The sequence below is a fragment of the Acanthochromis polyacanthus genome, chromosome 10, assembly GCF_021347895.1.
Source record: "Acanthochromis polyacanthus isolate Apoly-LR-REF ecotype Palm Island chromosome 10, KAUST_Apoly_ChrSc, whole genome shotgun sequence".
In the NCBI taxonomy this organism is placed as follows: Eukaryota; Metazoa; Chordata; class Actinopteri; family Pomacentridae; genus Acanthochromis; species Acanthochromis polyacanthus.
Genome location: NC_067122.1, coordinates 16,153,089 through 16,170,845, shown reverse-complemented (window position 1 = coordinate 16,170,845; position 17,757 = coordinate 16,153,089). Strand labels below are relative to the sequence as shown.

The 17,757-nt window shown below is 38.5% G+C and overlaps 2 protein-coding genes across 4 annotated transcripts; both read right to left on the bottom strand.

Moving 5' to 3' along the window:
* Nucleotides 1-308: 308 nt before the first annotated feature.
* Nucleotides 309-7,021, bottom strand: si:ch211-145o7.3 (forkhead box protein N2). Of its 3 annotated transcripts, XM_051954286.1 has the most exons (6): nt 6,729-7,020; nt 4,450-5,082; nt 4,132-4,253; nt 2,855-2,910; nt 2,101-2,439; nt 309-1,756 (listed from the first exon to the last, which is right to left on the bottom strand). In XM_051954286.1, exons 2-6 carry the CDS (start codon nt 5,041-5,043, stop codon nt 1,752-1,754), a joined length of 1,116 nt encoding a protein of 371 aa, XP_051810246.1. In that variant the 5' UTR covers nt 5,044-5,082; nt 6,729-7,020; the 3' UTR covers nt 309-1,751. The 3 variants fall into 3 exon arrangements, with proteins under 3 accessions (XP_051810246.1, XP_051810245.1, XP_022052346.1); XM_051954285.1 differs by having other exon boundaries at nt 309-2,439; nt 4,450-5,085; nt 6,729-7,021; XM_022196654.2 differs by having other exon boundaries at nt 309-2,439; nt 6,729-7,019.
* Nucleotides 7,022-8,316: 1,295 nt separating this feature from the next.
* Nucleotides 8,317-15,807, bottom strand: yif1a (Yip1 interacting factor homolog A (S. cerevisiae)). The gene is made up of 9 exons (XM_022196691.2): nt 15,578-15,807; nt 15,113-15,164; nt 13,805-14,049; nt 12,308-12,412; nt 10,794-10,872; nt 10,650-10,707; nt 10,396-10,551; nt 10,065-10,158; nt 8,317-9,039 (listed from the first exon to the last, which is right to left on the bottom strand). Exons 2-9 carry the CDS (start codon nt 15,141-15,143, stop codon nt 8,881-8,883), a joined length of 927 nt encoding a protein of 308 aa, XP_022052383.1. The 5' UTR covers nt 15,144-15,164; nt 15,578-15,807; the 3' UTR covers nt 8,317-8,880.
* Nucleotides 15,808-17,757: the final 1,950 nt, after the last annotated feature.

Below are 17,757 nucleotides of genomic sequence, written 5' to 3'. Positions count from 1 at the left end.
GAGTTACGGACAGGTGATGTAAAGCACGGTTCAGGTGTTTTGCATTTATGCAAATCGTTTTTGTGATATATTTCCACGGACGAAACTAATACTGTAGCCTCGCAACAGGCCTTTGTTTATTGTTTTAAAACGTCATAGACTGTGTTTGGTCCTACAGTCTGTGAGTTTTGCGCCCTCTAACGGTGTAATAAATGTAAACAACACATTCCACAGATGCCACAATACACCAAATGCTGCAACATTTTTAAAAAAGAGCAACAAGGATGAGGGTGAAAAAGCAGCAACAACGTAAGAACATGAAGTTTAAATTCACAAGAACAGCATCACAGAGTTTATTTGTTAGATAACAAAACCTGAAACTTTTGAAAATACATACAATTGACAAACAGGAATTTGGTGTACCCTGAAATGCAAAGTGGGTCAAATGGCAGTGATTTATCAAAATGATTCCAATCAAACCATTCCTGGTTGAAGACAGCTTAGTTTACAAGATCATATGCACAGATTTAAATCCACAAAAAAATAGAGACATTCGGGGATTCAACGACGTAGCATCATATACAGAAAATCATCTCCAGCAAATACAATGTAAAAGAATGAGGAATATAAAAGGCAGTAAAAACATCTATTCTCTATCTGTCTCTTAGAAAGAAACTTCCTGGGTTACTCAGCTAAAAGAGTAGGCAAAAATGAATCAAAGCTACTGCTGTGCAGAAGGACTAAAGAGCCTATTTCAACCAAAAGTAAAGATTTTTCTAAAGGGCTTTAAAAAGTAGGTATTTTTTTCTGCACTGATACAGATCATTAGTAATCGCACAGACCGATAATTGATACCTGGAAGCAATATATCTTTGTGTAAAAAATCTAAATGACATCAAAATTTAGACTAAGACAAATTCCAACACAAGACTTTAGTGAAATGTTTTTGTTTATGTGTGTTTTACATATATTTAATAACAGAAACTTCTCAATAGTTATTCTATTTCTTGTAGTGTATTACTTGTCAGATAGTGCTGTGGGCAAGACATTGCTTGAGACCATAGAGGGTTAATACAAGTAGAGAGAGACAGCTGCATTAGAGCCAAAGTAGTGCATTTCTAAATTAATCAAAGTAAAATAAAAATAATCATCCTGATTTTTGGAAAAATGTCGAATATCAGTTCCAAGAATCTGCAGGTCTAACCCTCTATTAGAAACAGTTCAGCATACAACTTGAAAGGAACAGCATTTAGGACAGAGAGGTCTTTTCTACAGAGCATACAGATATTCAATAGTGGCATTTCACAGTGAATGTTATTATTATTTGTAATTTTTTCAAAGAAAAAAAATGGAAGCATAATCAGCAATAATTATATTGTTCTGAGTACCTTCTACAAGTGCTACTACATTATAAATATTTTTTAAATGGGTGTCATACTCAACTATGTTTAGAATGACGATATTTCCATAAAAGCTTATAGTAACAGTGTTAAAGGGAAAATTATGTGAATATACTTTTTTTCTACATTAAATCTACAAAATGTTCTTATTCATAAAAGACGCTCACCACGCTGAAGAACTGGAGGAGGATTATAACACATATTTAAAAGGTGACAGTGTGGATGTGAGTCAGTGTGCTTTGTATTCCTCAAAAGAGCAACTTCTGAACAACTTTCAACAGTGTATAGATCAAACTTTAACTTGGGAAGCATCTTCAAAAAACAGTACCTCTACTTGAGCTGGAAGCACTCCTGCCACCCCTGAGAATTCACTTAATCTGTTAAAAAAAAAAAGAATCACAGTGGTAACCCAGAAAATTTATTGTATTAATACTTTCGCCTCAGTTTTAAATATAATTTTGTCCACGTTTTTCAGTTTGATATGGTTCTAAATGCATTGAAAAGTGCCTGAATACGCATGAAGTAATATGATCCATAGTCTTAAATTAGTCCTTAAGTCAAGCTGATCTAAATCGTTATCAAACTACAGAACAATACACAAGTTTCAGGGCAGTGACAGCATCTCAGGAAGAACCAACATAAATCCCAAGTCGTATTTGACTGCAGCGGACCGAGCATTGCATTTATCTGCGACTATTAAATATGAATTAATATCCACCACCTGCCAGGTCCAGCAGTGATCCAGCAGCCTCCTGGGCCTCGGCGTCCAGCTGCAGGATCTCCACAGTCTCCAGGTCCAGCTCGGTGTCGCCCGGCAGCACCAGGTACTGGTACTGGTTAGACTGGTAATAGTGTAACTCGATGTAGCCGCTGTCTGACAGGGGGTCCTTCTCCATGTTTTCACAAACCTCCTCCTGTTGGTAGTCAACCGACTCTATGGTGACCAGCTCCTCATGATCCGGGGTCAAAAGGCACGGGGGGTTCTCAGCGAAGGTTGGGTTGTCGGTGGTGAGGATTTGGGGTGAGGGTGCAGAGAGGAGCAGGGTGTGAGCAAGAGGATCTACGTGAGAAAATAAAAAAGAAGCACAAGAGTGGAAATGACACAAAACATTAGAAGTAATAACTTGTTTTTCAGACAGGCTGATTGAACAGCCACTTGTCAGAATCTCCAGCGAGCACATGGGCCCGTATAGCGCATAGGCTCAGAAATGAAACGAGGGGACTCATAAAGGTGGCTATTGCTGGGTTGCTATGGTAATAGAGGGTAGTTGCCATGACAACAGAACACAAACACAGGAACAATGTTGCATGCTGAGAAAGCTGCAGAGCAGGAGAAAAGCTTCAGGTAATAAAAGTGTCACAGAGGGCTGTTACTGCGCTGATGAAACACTGCAGGCTAAAAGAAATTCATAAGGGGTTAAATATGCAGAGTCGTGTGCTAATTCAGAGGCATGAACCTGGAGTGGGTCACTAACCTGAGATTTCCATTGAATCACAAACTGTGGGCACCTCATAGTCAGCTCCTTCCAACCTGTACACAACATACAAGGCAGACGACACGTATGTAGCACGTTGTCTTGTTTTTTTAAGATAGATTTCAGGAACAGAGTGTCATTAAAATGTAAAATCATTGAGATTGCTATTGCTGGCAAATTATATTGTGCTGATATGGTAAGTTAGCCTAGCCGCGCTAGACAACCCATGGCAACGAATTTAATTCTCTGCCAGGGTGCCTTGCATCTTCAGAGCATGGGTCTAACGCGGCTAGGCTAATGGTAAGTGTCATTAATATATAAAATCACTGAGATTGCTATTGCTGGCAAATTATATTGTGCTGATGCGGTAAGAAAGCAACCCAGAAGAGTATACTGTATTAACATAAACTAATCACTCAATTAATAGTTTGTAGGCCTAAGGTTAATAATTATTTTCGTCACTATTTTGTACAATTATTCAGCTAAAAATTATTTTAAGAGACATAAAATTATGAAAAGTAGGTTCATATTTTGCTTCTTTTTCTAACTTAGAGTAAATCTACTGTTTGGGCTACAATTATGATTGTTTTAATTTTCTAAATTGTCTCATTTCTCTATAGTACACAGTGAATGTGATCATTTGCACATTTACAGTCATTTCCACTCCATTTCAGTTTGTCTCCTCTTTATCACTATTTGTGTGATGAAGGTCTAGCACTGAAATGTCATTATAAAACGTATTTTTGTAAGTTTAATAGTGTGCTGGAGCCTTTTGATCTGCTTGTCTACCTCCCACACTCCTGTCTCATGAAATAGATGTGAAAAAGCTTCTTTGCTTCTCAATTTACAGTTCAAAATATGAAAACATTCCATTTCAATTTGTTTTAAAGCACAAACAAACTAAAAGGGATCAAATTCTCACATTTTGGATTGTAATTACTATCATTTTTATTAAATATTTTTCTTATCGACTAAAGGAAGTATCACTAAAAAGTCTGAGTCTGTCTAAGAGTCAGTCAGCAGAAACTTTATCTCCTTCACTTTTGGTAACTGCTTATTTATTGATGAGTACAGTACGACAAACAGCTGCTGGTTCCAGCCGGCAGCTTCACAGATGTAAGGAGCTGCTTGCTTTTTTTTTCATTGAATTCCATATCATGGTCAACTGAACACTAAATACCCATTTTTTCCCACTTTAATTCACAAAGTAAAACAATAATATAGACCATTAATGGTATCAGTTGTTTGACGTGGTTAATCTATGTGATCGTACTCACAGCTCAGGCTTGTTTATCAGGTTGCTGTTGGTGCTGTGATAACTGTGGGTCTTCCTCAGCACCTCGAGGAGCGTCGGCCGGTACTCTGGACACACACACCACAGCGATCCCTTCCCCACAGACTGCAACAAAACACCAAACCACTTGAAACATTCAGACTGCAGTGTCCGTGCAAAGATGTTAGCTTTAAGCAACACCAACACATCAGAGGGTGTCAGGGAGCTTTCATTATACACATTTCCCTTCAGAGAGGCCTAACTGTTGTTTTTATTACAGAGCATCTGAGGTCAGTGTGTGAGTGTCCTGTTATCTACCCACCTGGCTCTTGTCCCTCTGAATGCGACGGAAGCTCTTGCTCAGAGAGAGGTTATGTCTAACAGAGTTCCTCCAGCCTCCAGTGGCCGTTCTGTAATAGGGGAAATTGTTCACAATCCATTCGTAGATATCCTTCACTGGAAGACTCTTGTTTGGGGAATCTTCTATTGCCATGAAAATCAGACTGCTGAAGGAGTACGGCGGCTTGGATGAGGCAGGAGGAGGTGGCTGGCTGGGTGTGTAGGACTCCTGCTGGGCCAGCGGTGTCATTTTGGCAAGAGGCTGCAGCGGCAGCAGGTTCCCTCTCTGGTGCAGCCAGCTGAGACAGGTCAGGTCATCTTGGTCAGATATGTTTTCCGGGCTCAGGCATTGTACGCTTTGTCCTTCGAGGCAATGGGACGCAGCGCAGTGTGAAAGAGGGGAGGAGGAGTGAATGGACTCTGCTGTAGCTGGAGAAAGTGATGTAGGGGACGGGGGGAAGGAAATAGGTGACAGTGGGAGAGAAACCCAACCGTTTGAGGACGTCTGCTGGGGCGAGGAGGAGACCGGCAGAGGACACAGGGACGAGGGTGGCAATGTGTGAGAGCTGCTCTCCATCTGTCAGGATGAAACCTCCAGGGTCATTCAGCTGCAGCGCTGCTAAAAGATAGGAGGAATTAATCCAAGGTACTGCTGTAAGGAAAGATTAAGTAAGCACATCTATTTAGCACAAAATTACTAATTTGTCTGGAAGGGCTTTAGAAACAGGTCAATAAGCAAACCCACCTTCAAGAACAGACATGGAGAGTACAGAGTACACAAACATAACAAATGGCCCATAAATAGTAATAATAATGATACCAATAAACTACAAATAAATCAAAACAAATAATAAAGTAATAAAAATCAGAGCTTTGAATGGAACAAGATGAAATTATTGAAATAAATACAACAATCACCATGAGTTAAGAAAAGGTCAAATGCCAAAAGTGAAATTTAAGAGAAGATTTTAAAGATGATACTGAGTTTGCCTGTCAGGATCCTCTGCAGGTAGCTGATATAATCAGAAAAGAGGAAACATCAGTAAGGCCCTTCCAGAGCATTTCATCTGCAGAGTCCAGAATATTCAAGGACCTTTAAATCAACTGTAAAACTCACTGTTAGCCACTGAAGGGCAGTAATGATCGATGTAATCACGGCATCTTGTATTCTAAAGTAAAGTGGCCCTCTTTATATGTCCACATGCTCAAACACTGGTATGTCTTTATTTATAAGGCTATTCTTGAGATGATCACATCTGATTTATCATCGCTTTTATTAGTAATAATAGAGCCTACAGCCTTCGCTCGTAGGACTTTCTTCATTTCACTGTTCCTAAGGTCAGAACGGAAGTAGGGAAGAATGTTTTTAGATTTGCTGCTCCAACTACATGGAACATTTTGCAGTCAGAGCTCAAACTCCAAAGTTTGTTATCTCTGAATGCATTTAAGGCTATGATCAATCCAATCATATCCAGGCTTTTGGAGTGAAAATGTTTTAATTGAGACCAAATATTTTGTTTTAACTAATCTTGTTTAATTATTTGTATTTTTATGTCTATGTTTATGTGTGAATGTGTTGTTTTTAACTGTATGTACTGCCATTCTTGGCCAGGTCTCTCTTGTAAAAGAGATCTTGGATCTCAATGGGACTAACCTGGTTAAATAAAGGTAATAACAATAATAAAGTAACGCTTCTCTTGGCATGTGGAAAAAGTGTGTTAGAATTGGGTATGTGTTTGTTTATGTACTTTAAAAATTATCTTTCAAAACAAAAACTAATCAAACGTGCAGGTTAGCTTCAACTACAGGGCTCAAAACCGCAAATAGTTAATGGAAAATACTAGAAAATGTAATAATTATGAAAAAAAAGACCACCACAGCTAGATTCAGTTAAATGTTTGCCACCTGTTCCCCTCTGATGAACATCCAAACGTACAAAGTTCACACGTCCCGTTTTAATAAAGTCAGCGTGCAGGTGCAGCTCTGTGAGAAAGTCACTGTTTGATCGCAGCTATAAAGAAGCCATACACACACCGATTAGGCTCTTTTAACCAACTTATTGCACATAAAATCCCATTTATAACGCTGTGAACGTTTGAATGTGATGCCACATGGTTCTACAAAGCAGTTCAGCAGGCAAATGGCGGAAGAATATAAAGTTTCATTTAGCTAGTCAAGAAAGCCGCCTGTCCCCCCTCACAGGTAACACACTCAGAGCTGCTAGCTAGTTTTTCAAAAGGAAAATATGAACTAGTTTCTCACCAAACTACCAAAACGGAGACTCTGCCAGAAACCAGCTCCCGTTAGAGGCCCGGAACCCGTCGCTGGGAAGTTAAAGGTGAAATCCTGATGATGAGAACCCGAGTCGCCGTCGGACACCTCTCCCTCCGCGCTCTGTTGCTGTCCGCCGTCTCCATGGAAACCAAAAGGACGCTCTGCGGGGCGCGCGTTCACAGGCGCGCTCCCGCCCCAATTATACAGTCTGACACCAGCCAGGGTGAGAGACAGAGTTCATGTCATAACAGGACACCCACAATATAGAACATGACCACAAGGAACAAGCAACAAGTCGTCTTACTGTGACTTTCTAGGGCTTTGATTGCTTTTCTTCTTTTATTTGAATTTATTGGAATATTGGTTTTAAACTTTTGCATTTTTTTGTCTTGTTGTTTAGACTTTAACTTCATCTCACCTTCATTTTGTCTTGTTTGTTTGGCCTGACTAGGTATTCTGCTGTTGTGTTGTCTGTCAAAGGATTGCTACAAAATTCTGTTTATGATTAGAAAAGGTGGGCAGTTCTTGGCTTAAAAGAAGCAATCAGATATTTAAAGAATAAATAAATAAATAAATATTTTTAAAAAGTAGCACTGTTGAATGCTGTTGGATATTAAATAAATTAAAAATCCTGCTAAATAAATAAATATGGATGACCAATAAATCCTGAAAAAAGTGTCATTAGGGGGAAAAAATTAAATACAAAAGTAGTATTTATACTATTAAAAAAACTATTTATTCAATTAAAACATGTACTGATATATGCCCTACCCCATATATTTATTTCAGGATTTAATTTTGGTCATATTTATTTGTTTCATGGAAATATTTGTGTATGTATTTTAACACTGATTAAAACAGCCTTCCAATAAAGCATAACCACAGTGGAAAAATGACTATAGGAAAGGGCCGCTGTGAGTAGAAAGTTTTTACTCATTTAAAATGTAGTCAACTTTGTAAGACATATCAAAAAATCACCTGAAGTATTAAATTATACCTTATGCTATTGAATTATCATTGATGCATTAAATGTCTAAACACGCATTTCAATGTCATTCCAGCAGGTGGAGTTGGAACCAATCTGACCTCAATGTGTGTGTTGTGACTGTAAATGTCAAGCAAACAGTCAATCAAAGCAGCACAATATTTCCTCTGAAATGTAGTAAAGTCAAAGTACAAACTGGCATTAAATAAAGGTACTCAAGTTAAACCCAAGTCAGTCACAGTTACCCTAAATTACAGTCCTTTAGGCAATGAGGCCTAATTTCAGCTCTTTCGTGCTTTGTATTTTCATTGTCTTTTAAATTAACACCTGATACTATACTTACAACACTGTGACTTTATAACTAGATATAATTATGGGTGACACTTGCTGTAAATACAGTAGAGTAAAAGGAACAATCCCCACTGACATGTAATTAAAAAAAACAAATTTCCCCCTCACACAACTGTATAACTTTGCAACATCGTTTGGTGCTCTGGCACCACCTTTAAAAAGGAAAATCATTAAAGTGTAAATCAGGGAGCAGCTTTGTACAAAACAAAAAAAAGAAAGAAAAAATCCCTACAGTTCAAATTGCATACACAAAGCTAAATATATTTATTTTTTTTCTACAAAAATCCAAACATTGTCATGCTTTGTCAAATGTAGATAAATAAAATCCAGGATTCACAAAGAAAAGGAAGATAATGCAGCAACATTACCATATCAAAAAAGGGTACTTGACTGTTGTGTGTAATGTGAATTTCTGTCTGTGTGGTGTGTACTGTGAGGTGCAAATACTGGGAAGCATGTCCAAAGACATTATATTAAAGGAATCCTGAACCCAATCAGTTCTGATTAAACAATTCTCTCGTTCAAAGCCCTTATGTTCAAAGTTAGGTGGTCAAAAATAAGCACTGGTCAGTGTTACTGTACAATCACAATGGACAACATCACACTTTCTGGTTAAACCAATGAAACCATTTCAATATGAATGTGTCCAACAGACAAGCTCAACACACGCTGCAGCTCAACAATGTCTACAAATGTTTTGAGTTTACTGACAAAAGAGCGTAGAAAGGCAGGTGTACAAACACTCAACAACCACATGGTGTGGGTCCAGTACACTTGGACTTGAGGTTGTGAAATACCTCACAGTCACCTGACCAAGTGAGAGGTTAACCAGTATATAATGACTGGCTGAAAGACTGCTGTTGCCACAGTGATATAAAGGCGGAGCTGAGGCTTGGCACTTGATCCCATTCCCATAGAGTCCGACGAGAGAGAGGGAAGGATCTTCATTTTCAGAGAACGAACCTGTGGAGGAGAAAAAAAACCCATCTGTTAACCTGCATTCAGACCCCACTAGTGATATGAAAGTTACAAAGCAACAGCCTCAGATTGTTAGCTAAGCTTAGCATAAAGACTGAAAACAGGTCAAACAGCTAGCAGGGTTTTGTCTCAAGGTAACAGAATACATCTACCAACACCTCTGAAACGCATTGATTAATAAGTGATATTAGTGATACTCTAAACTAGTCAAGTCAGTTTGTTCTTGTATTACAGTCGAACAACAAAATGTAGACCTGAGTGCTGCACAACATCAGACAAACAAGGATTACATCGATGGAACAAAACTATGTGTAATGTGTCAGTTCTTGGCTTTTGGGTTCTCATTTTTCTCATTCTGTCAGTAAAATATGACAGCATATATGAACTAACTGGTCATGTTATGGAACTTCAGCAATTAAATAATACAAAAAGCCCTGTTGCCATTGTTGTGCTGTTTCAGTAGAGGTATCAGATTTTGTGTTTCAGCTAAAAATGAGTCCACAGTGATTAAAAATGTGGCAGCAGCGAAAAACACCCACAGACTGCTTGGAGTACAGAGGGTTAAGTTTTGTGTGTATTTTGTCTCCTTTCATGTGTTTGTTTCTTCATCATTCTGCTTTTAAACACATTGGGGATTAACAACTAAAAACGGGAAAGAAAACAGCATCTAAATATAAACATGTGGCCTACTTATGGAATCTAATTAATTATAAATAAATGGGCAATCAGCACCTTTTTTCTGGGCTGAGGATACGCCACAGTGAAGAAGGCAAACTGTTGTAGCTTAGAAATTCATAGCATAGAGTTCAGAAATACAATATGGTTGTGTGGTGAGGAGAACCTGTCTCAAAACTTTTGACAGGGGGTTTATAAAGCATGATTGTATGAATATAAATGTCCAGTGAATAGTGCTGTAAAAATAGAGTGAAGGCTGTTTTTTTTTTCAGCAGACTTCACTTCACATTTGCAAATATGCTGACTGATGTCAATACAGACAGAAAAAAACTTACGATGAAGAACATAAGGGCACAAGAGGACCAGGCAAGAGCCACGAAATAACCATCACTGCCGAAGAGTAAGCCACACAACACTGTGAAGATCATCCTAGAGGGAGACATAAACAGGCACATTCATTCTGTTAACATGGAGCCAACCTCATTAAAAACCGCCTTAATAACTAGAGAGGTGGATTAATAAAACTGTCCACATCTTTTAAGTTCTCAAATGGCTTGTTTAATAGCAACACACTATGAGGAGCAGCTCTAATGACCACACTCGTTTCTTATTGGAGTAACAAATCATTAATTGATTTGACAATATCTGCATCCAAAGTCTGCTTACCCAACATATTTGTATCCGCTGTAGGCGATGAGATCGAAGGTTGAGAGATCGCTGTGTACCGTCAGCAGGTACAAACTCAACAGCATCACCAAGACCTCGATGATGATCCACACGAGGGCAGTGCTGGCACACAGTCCAAGAACCTCTGGACTGAACCTGCACATAACGTCAATATAATCTCCTTATTTGGCTTATCTAACACAAACATATGTACTTTGAGTCATAAAACAATTAGGTGAAGGGTAGTGACTCACCTTTTCTGAATGCCAAGGGCCATTCCAGCGAGTAAAATGTAGGTGATGAAAGCCATTGCTATGAGAAGAAAAGCACACTCGATACATTAAACAGACTCCTAAAAACATTCAGCTACTGATGATTTGTGTGTAAAGAAAACCTACTTGGTATGTACAGATCTGGTGCATTCACATCCTGTCTTGGAGTCAGCGGAGTGTCTCGATGGTAACGGACTTCCCAATCCTTACAAGAACACACAAACACAGCATGAATCACACTGCAGAGTCCAACAGTGTTATATTCAAATCCTGTTAGGTGCCATTTTCTTTTTGCCTATGATGGAGGAAGCAAGCTTTCATGAAACAATAATACAGCTTAGGATCGTGATTTCTCGTAAACGTGACATGATTAAAGTTCAGTAAAACATCTATGGCTAACAGGAGTGATTTATTATGAGTAAAAGTGGAGTAAAAATGAAATAAAACACCTCATTTCAATAACAGTACAGGTGTCTTCTGCAATATTTCTTTTCTTCATTAAAAGATTCTGTGCTATCAAGGATTTAATTCAGCTGTATATTAACACTCTGGTGCATTACAGCAGTATGTTACCTGTACAGTGAAATTTTAATATACTTTTAACATACTTAGCAGGGGAGTTACTTGCAGTGAGGTTCTGTACTGGCCCATAATCAAACTGAAGACTCATTGCTACTGGCATTTCTGTGCAGCTATCAGGTCTCCCCATGTATAAAACTTAAGATTCTTATGAGTCTTTACTTGATAGGAGCAGTGATAGAAAATATGAGAGACAGTGAAAGGGAGCGACACACAGTAAAGTTTCAGTGAGTTAGGACTGCAATCATTTAACATCTGAATATCCATGTAACAATGCAGCTACATTTATGTGCTTTTTTTAAATAGAAGCAGCACAGAATGAAGGCCATGCCTGTCTTCTCTTTTGTCCTCATCACGTCTGCATGTCCAAATCCACTAAAGGAGCAACAACATCAGTTTTAGTTTAGTGATAACATACTTTTGCAGGGATGGAATCAAAGTGAGCTACAGTGGCTGTGTTCTTGGTAATGGAAGAACGAGTGGCCGAGTGCAACGGTGTCATTGATGTGTTTTTTAATAGTGTATGAGAACAGAGGAGCTCCACGGCTCGAAGGAGCTCCATCAGATTTCAGCCAGACCGTGTAGGTACTTTAAAAGAATCAATTCACTCGTGGTTCTGCTCGAGTGTCTCAATAAAGAAACTACCAAACGTGATTTTATTCCTTTAACAGCAGTGAGGTGTTTTTTTTTATGTAACTGCAATGCTTGTAACAGTGTTTTGGGCCAAACAGTAAACACAACATGACCCTGATCTTATAAGGAGAGTAGGCACTTTGTCTGGTTCCCACATTATCAGGGTAGATAAAATCTGGAGTATTTACTAAATAAGTTAAAGTGTGTGGGAATTACCCGAGCCCACTGTGCTTTTATATCCACACTGGCATTCACAGCATTATAATGTTCATAAATAAAGATGGAGAAGTGATAAAGTGGCTGCGTATCGTGTGTGTTTGGTTTCAGTGTAATATGTGTGTGAACATATGATACCAGAGAAATGATCATGCACTCTTAATAAATGTTTTGTGTTGGACAGAGTCGATGTGATGAATGGCTCAGATTACCTGATGTGTATAAGGGAACATGAGGATCATAAGTTTCTTCAGGACGTATCTGGTGTCGACTGCAAAGAAGTATTTCAGCTTGTTCACAGACATGAATCTGCTGATCTGAAAGGCAGAGGAAGTGCAAACATTAACCTCACGGATGAGAACTGGCAGTGTGCCAAAGTTAATAAATACAGTTGAGTCATAGCCATTTCTAAGGAATGATATTCCTGCCCCCAGGATCATGCATCACATTGGCATGATGTGTGTCACAGCTGCCAATCCAGTAGAACAGCATCAGTTTTATTTATGTGCCGTCCACAGGTGAGGCATTTATATTAACTGCCTTCCTTCATTTCTATGTGAGGAAAATCAGCAGCCGTTATTTCATATTTAAAAGCGGGGGAGAAAATGGTCTGTTTGATTGAAAGCCCCTGAAAATGACACCCATAACACATTAAAGGCTCCACAGTGAAAAGGCTCTGGATATGACTAATACAGGCACTAGTGAAGGATTAGAGTGAGGATGAAAAAGCAGGAAATATTCAATTGCTCCTGGAGCTCGACTATGTCAGTGAAATAACACAGCTGTGTGCTTGTGCGGCTCTCTATGTTGAAAAATACATTAGGAAGTTGTGGCAGTCAAAAGTCACTTGTGAGGACAAATATAGAAACACAATGGCAAAGAACAACCCCTAACACTGAAGAGCACACGTATACTTTGTCAGCTGAAAAGAAAACTGCTGTATTTGAAATGATTCTTCCACCTTTAGTGATATCTTATCACAGATGCTGTAAAAATACTCTAGAAATACTGTATTTAGGTCAGACTTTGTCTGTATTCTTGGCCATGAAGCTTCAGAGACATTTTAAAACAAATCAACTGCATTGATTGTTTGATCTAAACCTGCATATTTTCTGTGTAATTGCTTCCTTATAACTGAGTCACAGAAGACACATTTTTGTTGCAGGTATGGCAGTGCCTAACCCCAGCGCAATTATTACAATTATTTCAGCTGACGCAATCATTTTTCATAATCCATTTCAAAACAGTCGTAAAAAACTACCAAAATGTCACATGTCAATCACTACTTCCTCCTTGCTGCTAGTATTTATTCCTCATCTTTAAGTTATGGTTTAAAGGCACCAGCTGTTTATCTTGACCTGCTGGACCCCAACATTCAGCAGACTGTACTTAAATGTGCTATTGACATGAACATCATGGACTTTACAGCAAATGTGGACATACTGTAGCTTTCAGGAGGCAATTTTTCAGACTTGAAGCAAAAAGGTGGCTGTTAAAGGCACTAATACCACTAATCTAAACGTGACAGAGGCAAATAAGAACAGAAAATAACTGCATAATTGGTAATTGCAAATATTTGTATGACAATTGTTATCTAATATTTCAAGATCGTGCCAGCCTGAGGCGTGCCTGTCGCCCATCTTGGCTATGACCTTATTCACAGACCAAACATACAGCAGTTTATCTGAAGGAGTCCTGCTTTTCCTCACCTCTTTGTTTACCATATCCTTCCCTTGATTAGCTAAGGATGAGCCGTACATCATTGCAGCATTGGCCATAGGGTCAGTAAACAGATTGTTCACCCCAGCATCTCCTTGCATGTCATTTGAGGTTCCTTCCATATTGTAACCAGGAGTGTAATACCCCTGGTTGTTCATTGCTGGTGCTGCTGAGCTGGTGTCTTCAAACAGGACTGAGTCTCCTGTGGGGTGAGCTGCACGGCCTCTCTGCTTACCTGTAGAAAAACGGGCCTTTAATGAGTAAACGGAAGGCATGTGAAATCATAAATTATGATGACTTTTATCACATACAGACAAATAGTGAAATCAAAGTTGATTGGTTAATATGTAAATCCTATCAAGACATTCTCTTAGCCAAGAAACAATATTCAGTGATGAGCAAGATTACACAAAGGGCTCTCCAATTACTAGTGTTTTGTTTAGTTTTTGTAGGAAATATACTTATTCACTACAGTTACTCCAAACTTGCTTCTATTTAATTAAATGGGTGACGGTCAAGGTCTTCCACAGTTTACATCCAGTTACTCTGCAGTGAATCTTATCTTCATGAAGGTTATAATGTCAGAATTTGAGAAAAATGTTGATTCAACTTCCTGAACATTACAGCCTGTGGTTCTTTCAGTGGCTTGCATCATAACAAGTCTTGTCCATCCAGTGCACGTGAATGTAACCCTCAGGTCGCTGGTAGGATATGTCCATTTACCAACAAACTGATTAGGTGTCAATTACAAAATGAATTGCAACAATTTTCATAATCAATTAATCAGTCTCAATATTTTTTAATTAAAAAAACATAACTAAAATCAGACTCCCACACATTGGATGTTTTGCAATAATATATCAGTTTGCTTAGTTTCAGTCTACATCTTCTGATTCCAGCTTTATAAATTTTTAGATTTTATGGTTTCTTTACTTGTTTGTGACAATAAATTAAATATCCTTAGGTTGTGGACAAGACTGTGGGAAAGACTGAGTGACATTTTTAACACATTTTGGTGATGTTTACAGATCAAACAACCATTAACCGAGAAAATAAGCCTCAGATTGATGTAGAGTGAAAATAATCGTCTGACGAGTCCACCAGACTGCATCAGTTTTAGTTAGTTGCACATAATAAACTGGCATATGTTATTGAGTAGCACCAGTCTGATGACAGGGACAGCTGAGTGTATGTGTAGCTTTAGCAATAATAAAAAGGGGGAAGTCGGAGCTATACGTGGATATTTTGCAAAGTTTTTCAAGGAAGAACAGCTCATGGTGATTCAGACTTCCACTTACTTGCTCGGTACCCATGATGTGGCAAGTCCATTGTAACGTTGGCTGACGTTAGCTAGAAATAAAAACAATGACACGTTAGCTACATTTCAGGGAATGAGCTGTAACTCTGTGAGCATCAGCGAGCTAAATAAAAGGACTGTGATATTATGACACATTTAAAACTGATGGCGTTAAATTCCTTGATATTAGCAAGAGGCTAACTTACAGCACTTCCCTACTAATACTTGCTAGCTACCAGCTAACCTCCATATAAACTCAGTGAACGCTAACCGCTGTTGCTGCCAGTTAATGCTAACCAGCTAGCCAGCGCAGCTAGCTTAACAACATCATATTTTAGCGGATACTGGACGGAATAGAACATCCAACACAGAGTAGCTTCATCAGTAGCACTACAAATGTCCACACAGCTTGAAAGTAAAGTAATTTGAAGTTTGTGAGGACATTTCTGAAGATAAGAGCACTTACCTTTCAGCTAACGTTGGTAGCTAGCTACGTGGATGTCGGACTGCTCCGGTTGATCCCACCCATCCACGGCGGTTGGTTCGCTTCAGTGTGCCTGCGTGGCAGAAACCGATGTGAGCACAAAACAAAGTACACTGCCGTACAAGTACACACTGCTGACGGTAGTACTAGTACTTCCAAGTGCTGCTTTTCTTCTATCCATGGTGCGGAGGTAGCAGGATAGATCTTCAGGGCGCTAAAGCTTAGCAGCAACAACACTAACACAAAACCAGATGTTCTGTTACAGCAGCAAACTGTTGTCCTCCAATACTGTGCATGGATTGATTTCAATATATGCAGGTACAGTGTTAGAGAAAACTGCTGGAAGTTACTACATATTTGCATTTAATCTGAATGCTTTCCACTTTACAGAAAAATATCTTTCCATCAAAACATGTGATAGAAGTATGACTTAATGCCACACCTAGCAGATAATCTACACATGATACCATACTCATTACAAGTTAATACATCAGGTTAAATCAGATTTATATAACCTGTTTTGCTTCTGTGTTAGCCTTGTTTCATTTCACTACAGTTACTCAAAACTTTTTCCCACTTTCATGGTTGACACGATCATATAAGTGATAGTCAAAGTCCTCCAAGGTTTATATTTAAGTGAATCTTATATTCATGAAGGTTGTAATGGTCAGCTTTTGCTTGTAATTTATTGAAAGAAACTTCAGTGAAAACGTGACAGAATTATAACTTAATGCACTGCCACACCAAGCAGATAATCTACAAATGATGTCAAGTTACTGCACCTGGTTAATTCATATTTACGTAACTTAATAATCACGAGTATGCTTAAGAGAGATTGAGAATCTGTACAACTCCCTCTATTCATAGTGAGGTTTTTTTCTTTAACATGGGAGGTAATCAAGTAAATAGTCATTTTACTTTGACACTTTGCACTTCTAATTAACTCCTAAATTACTTCTTTTTTAAAACAATGAACACTTGAAATGATGCATGCACTTACAATTAACGAGGTAATAGAATATGTAAACAAAAGTTAGTTGTTTAATTTTCAGCTTTTAGCTTTCCTTTCCTCTAATTTTTGTAACACAATGTACCAAACACTCTGCCAAAGAAGAATGTCTTGGGTTGATAACAATAAGAACAGATATTAAATATGTCTTTGTTCATATGAAATCTTGTACTTTTGTTTTCTATCTGTGTGCTACCAAACAGAGGCCTGTATAATGCAATTAAATATTCCATTTAGTTTCACCTAAAGCAGCTGATTACATCATGAGTAGGACACTTTCACTTCTGCTATTAGAACATTTATTTGCTAGTAATTGATAGTACAGATGCACAATTCAGGACTTGTACTCAGGCTATTATATCGATGCACTAAATGTAATTCAAATGTGCACTTTCCCTTCAATTATCTGAGCACATTTTACTGCTACTACATTTATACAACCTATATAGAATGCCATGCTTAAAACACATAAGAGGAGTATTTTCAACTATTTACAGTAAACATCTGGAGCTGAATTAACAGAAATTATGTAATTGTAGACATCAATGATTGTTAAAAGAGCACAGTGGACATGAAATACGTACAGTACGTCCGTGGTTGGGATAATCAGAGCTTTCTCAGTACAGGCCTGTTCAAATCTGCACTGTACAATCACAGGAAGATAATCTAGGTCTGTCCGTGGCACACAAGCATAAACTGTACAAGGCGTGCATTTCAACCCACTAAATCAAAGATATTCAAGTGTATGTGGCCTGACAATGAGGCACGTGTGTGTGTGGGAAGAGTGTGTGGGTGGGTAGGTGGGTGTGGATGACTTATGTGAGTTTGGATGAGTAAAATGTAATGGAATCTAAGTTTCCTTCATCTCCCCACTTTTGGAGGGAAAACGTGGAGTGAAACAGAAAACAACATCTTACTCACACTCTCACATGCAAATAAACAAAACACTTTTTTGCGTTTACTGTATTCATCAAAATGAGTGTTGAGCAGACTTCCTCAGATCAAATAGAAGACAAGAGACTGAGCCAGTGGATGAATGACCGTATAACTGAGGAAAAAAGGTCACAAACATGTTGTTACATGCCCCATTAGAGACACAGAAGAAGGTGTCATCACTGCATTCCTGAAGCTTTAGTCATCGGACGCTCACCTT

Coding starts and splice junctions, on each gene's coding strand:
- si:ch211-145o7.3 (XM_051954285.1), bottom strand. CDS start 5,043: ATGGAGAGCAGCTCTCACACATTGCCACCCTCGTCCCTGTGTCCTCTG. Junction 4,254..4,449: donor TTCAGAGGGACAAGAGCCAG/GTGGGTAGATAA, acceptor GTTTTGTTGCAG/TCTGTGGGGAAGGGATCGCT. Junction 2,911..4,131: donor CTGATAAACAAGCCTGAGCT/GTGAGTACGATC, acceptor TGTTGTGTACAG/GTTGGAAGGAGCTGACTATG.
- yif1a (XM_022196691.2), bottom strand. CDS start 15,143: ATGGACTTGCCACATCATGGGTACCGAGCAA. Junction 10,552..10,649: donor GCCCTTGGCATTCAGAAAAG/GTGAGTCACTAC, acceptor CGTTATGTGCAG/GTTCAGTCCAGAGGTTCTTG. Junction 9,040..10,064: donor GTGCCCTTATGTTCTTCATC/GTAAGTTTTTTT, acceptor TCTCCTCCACAG/GTTCGTTCTCTGAAAATGAA.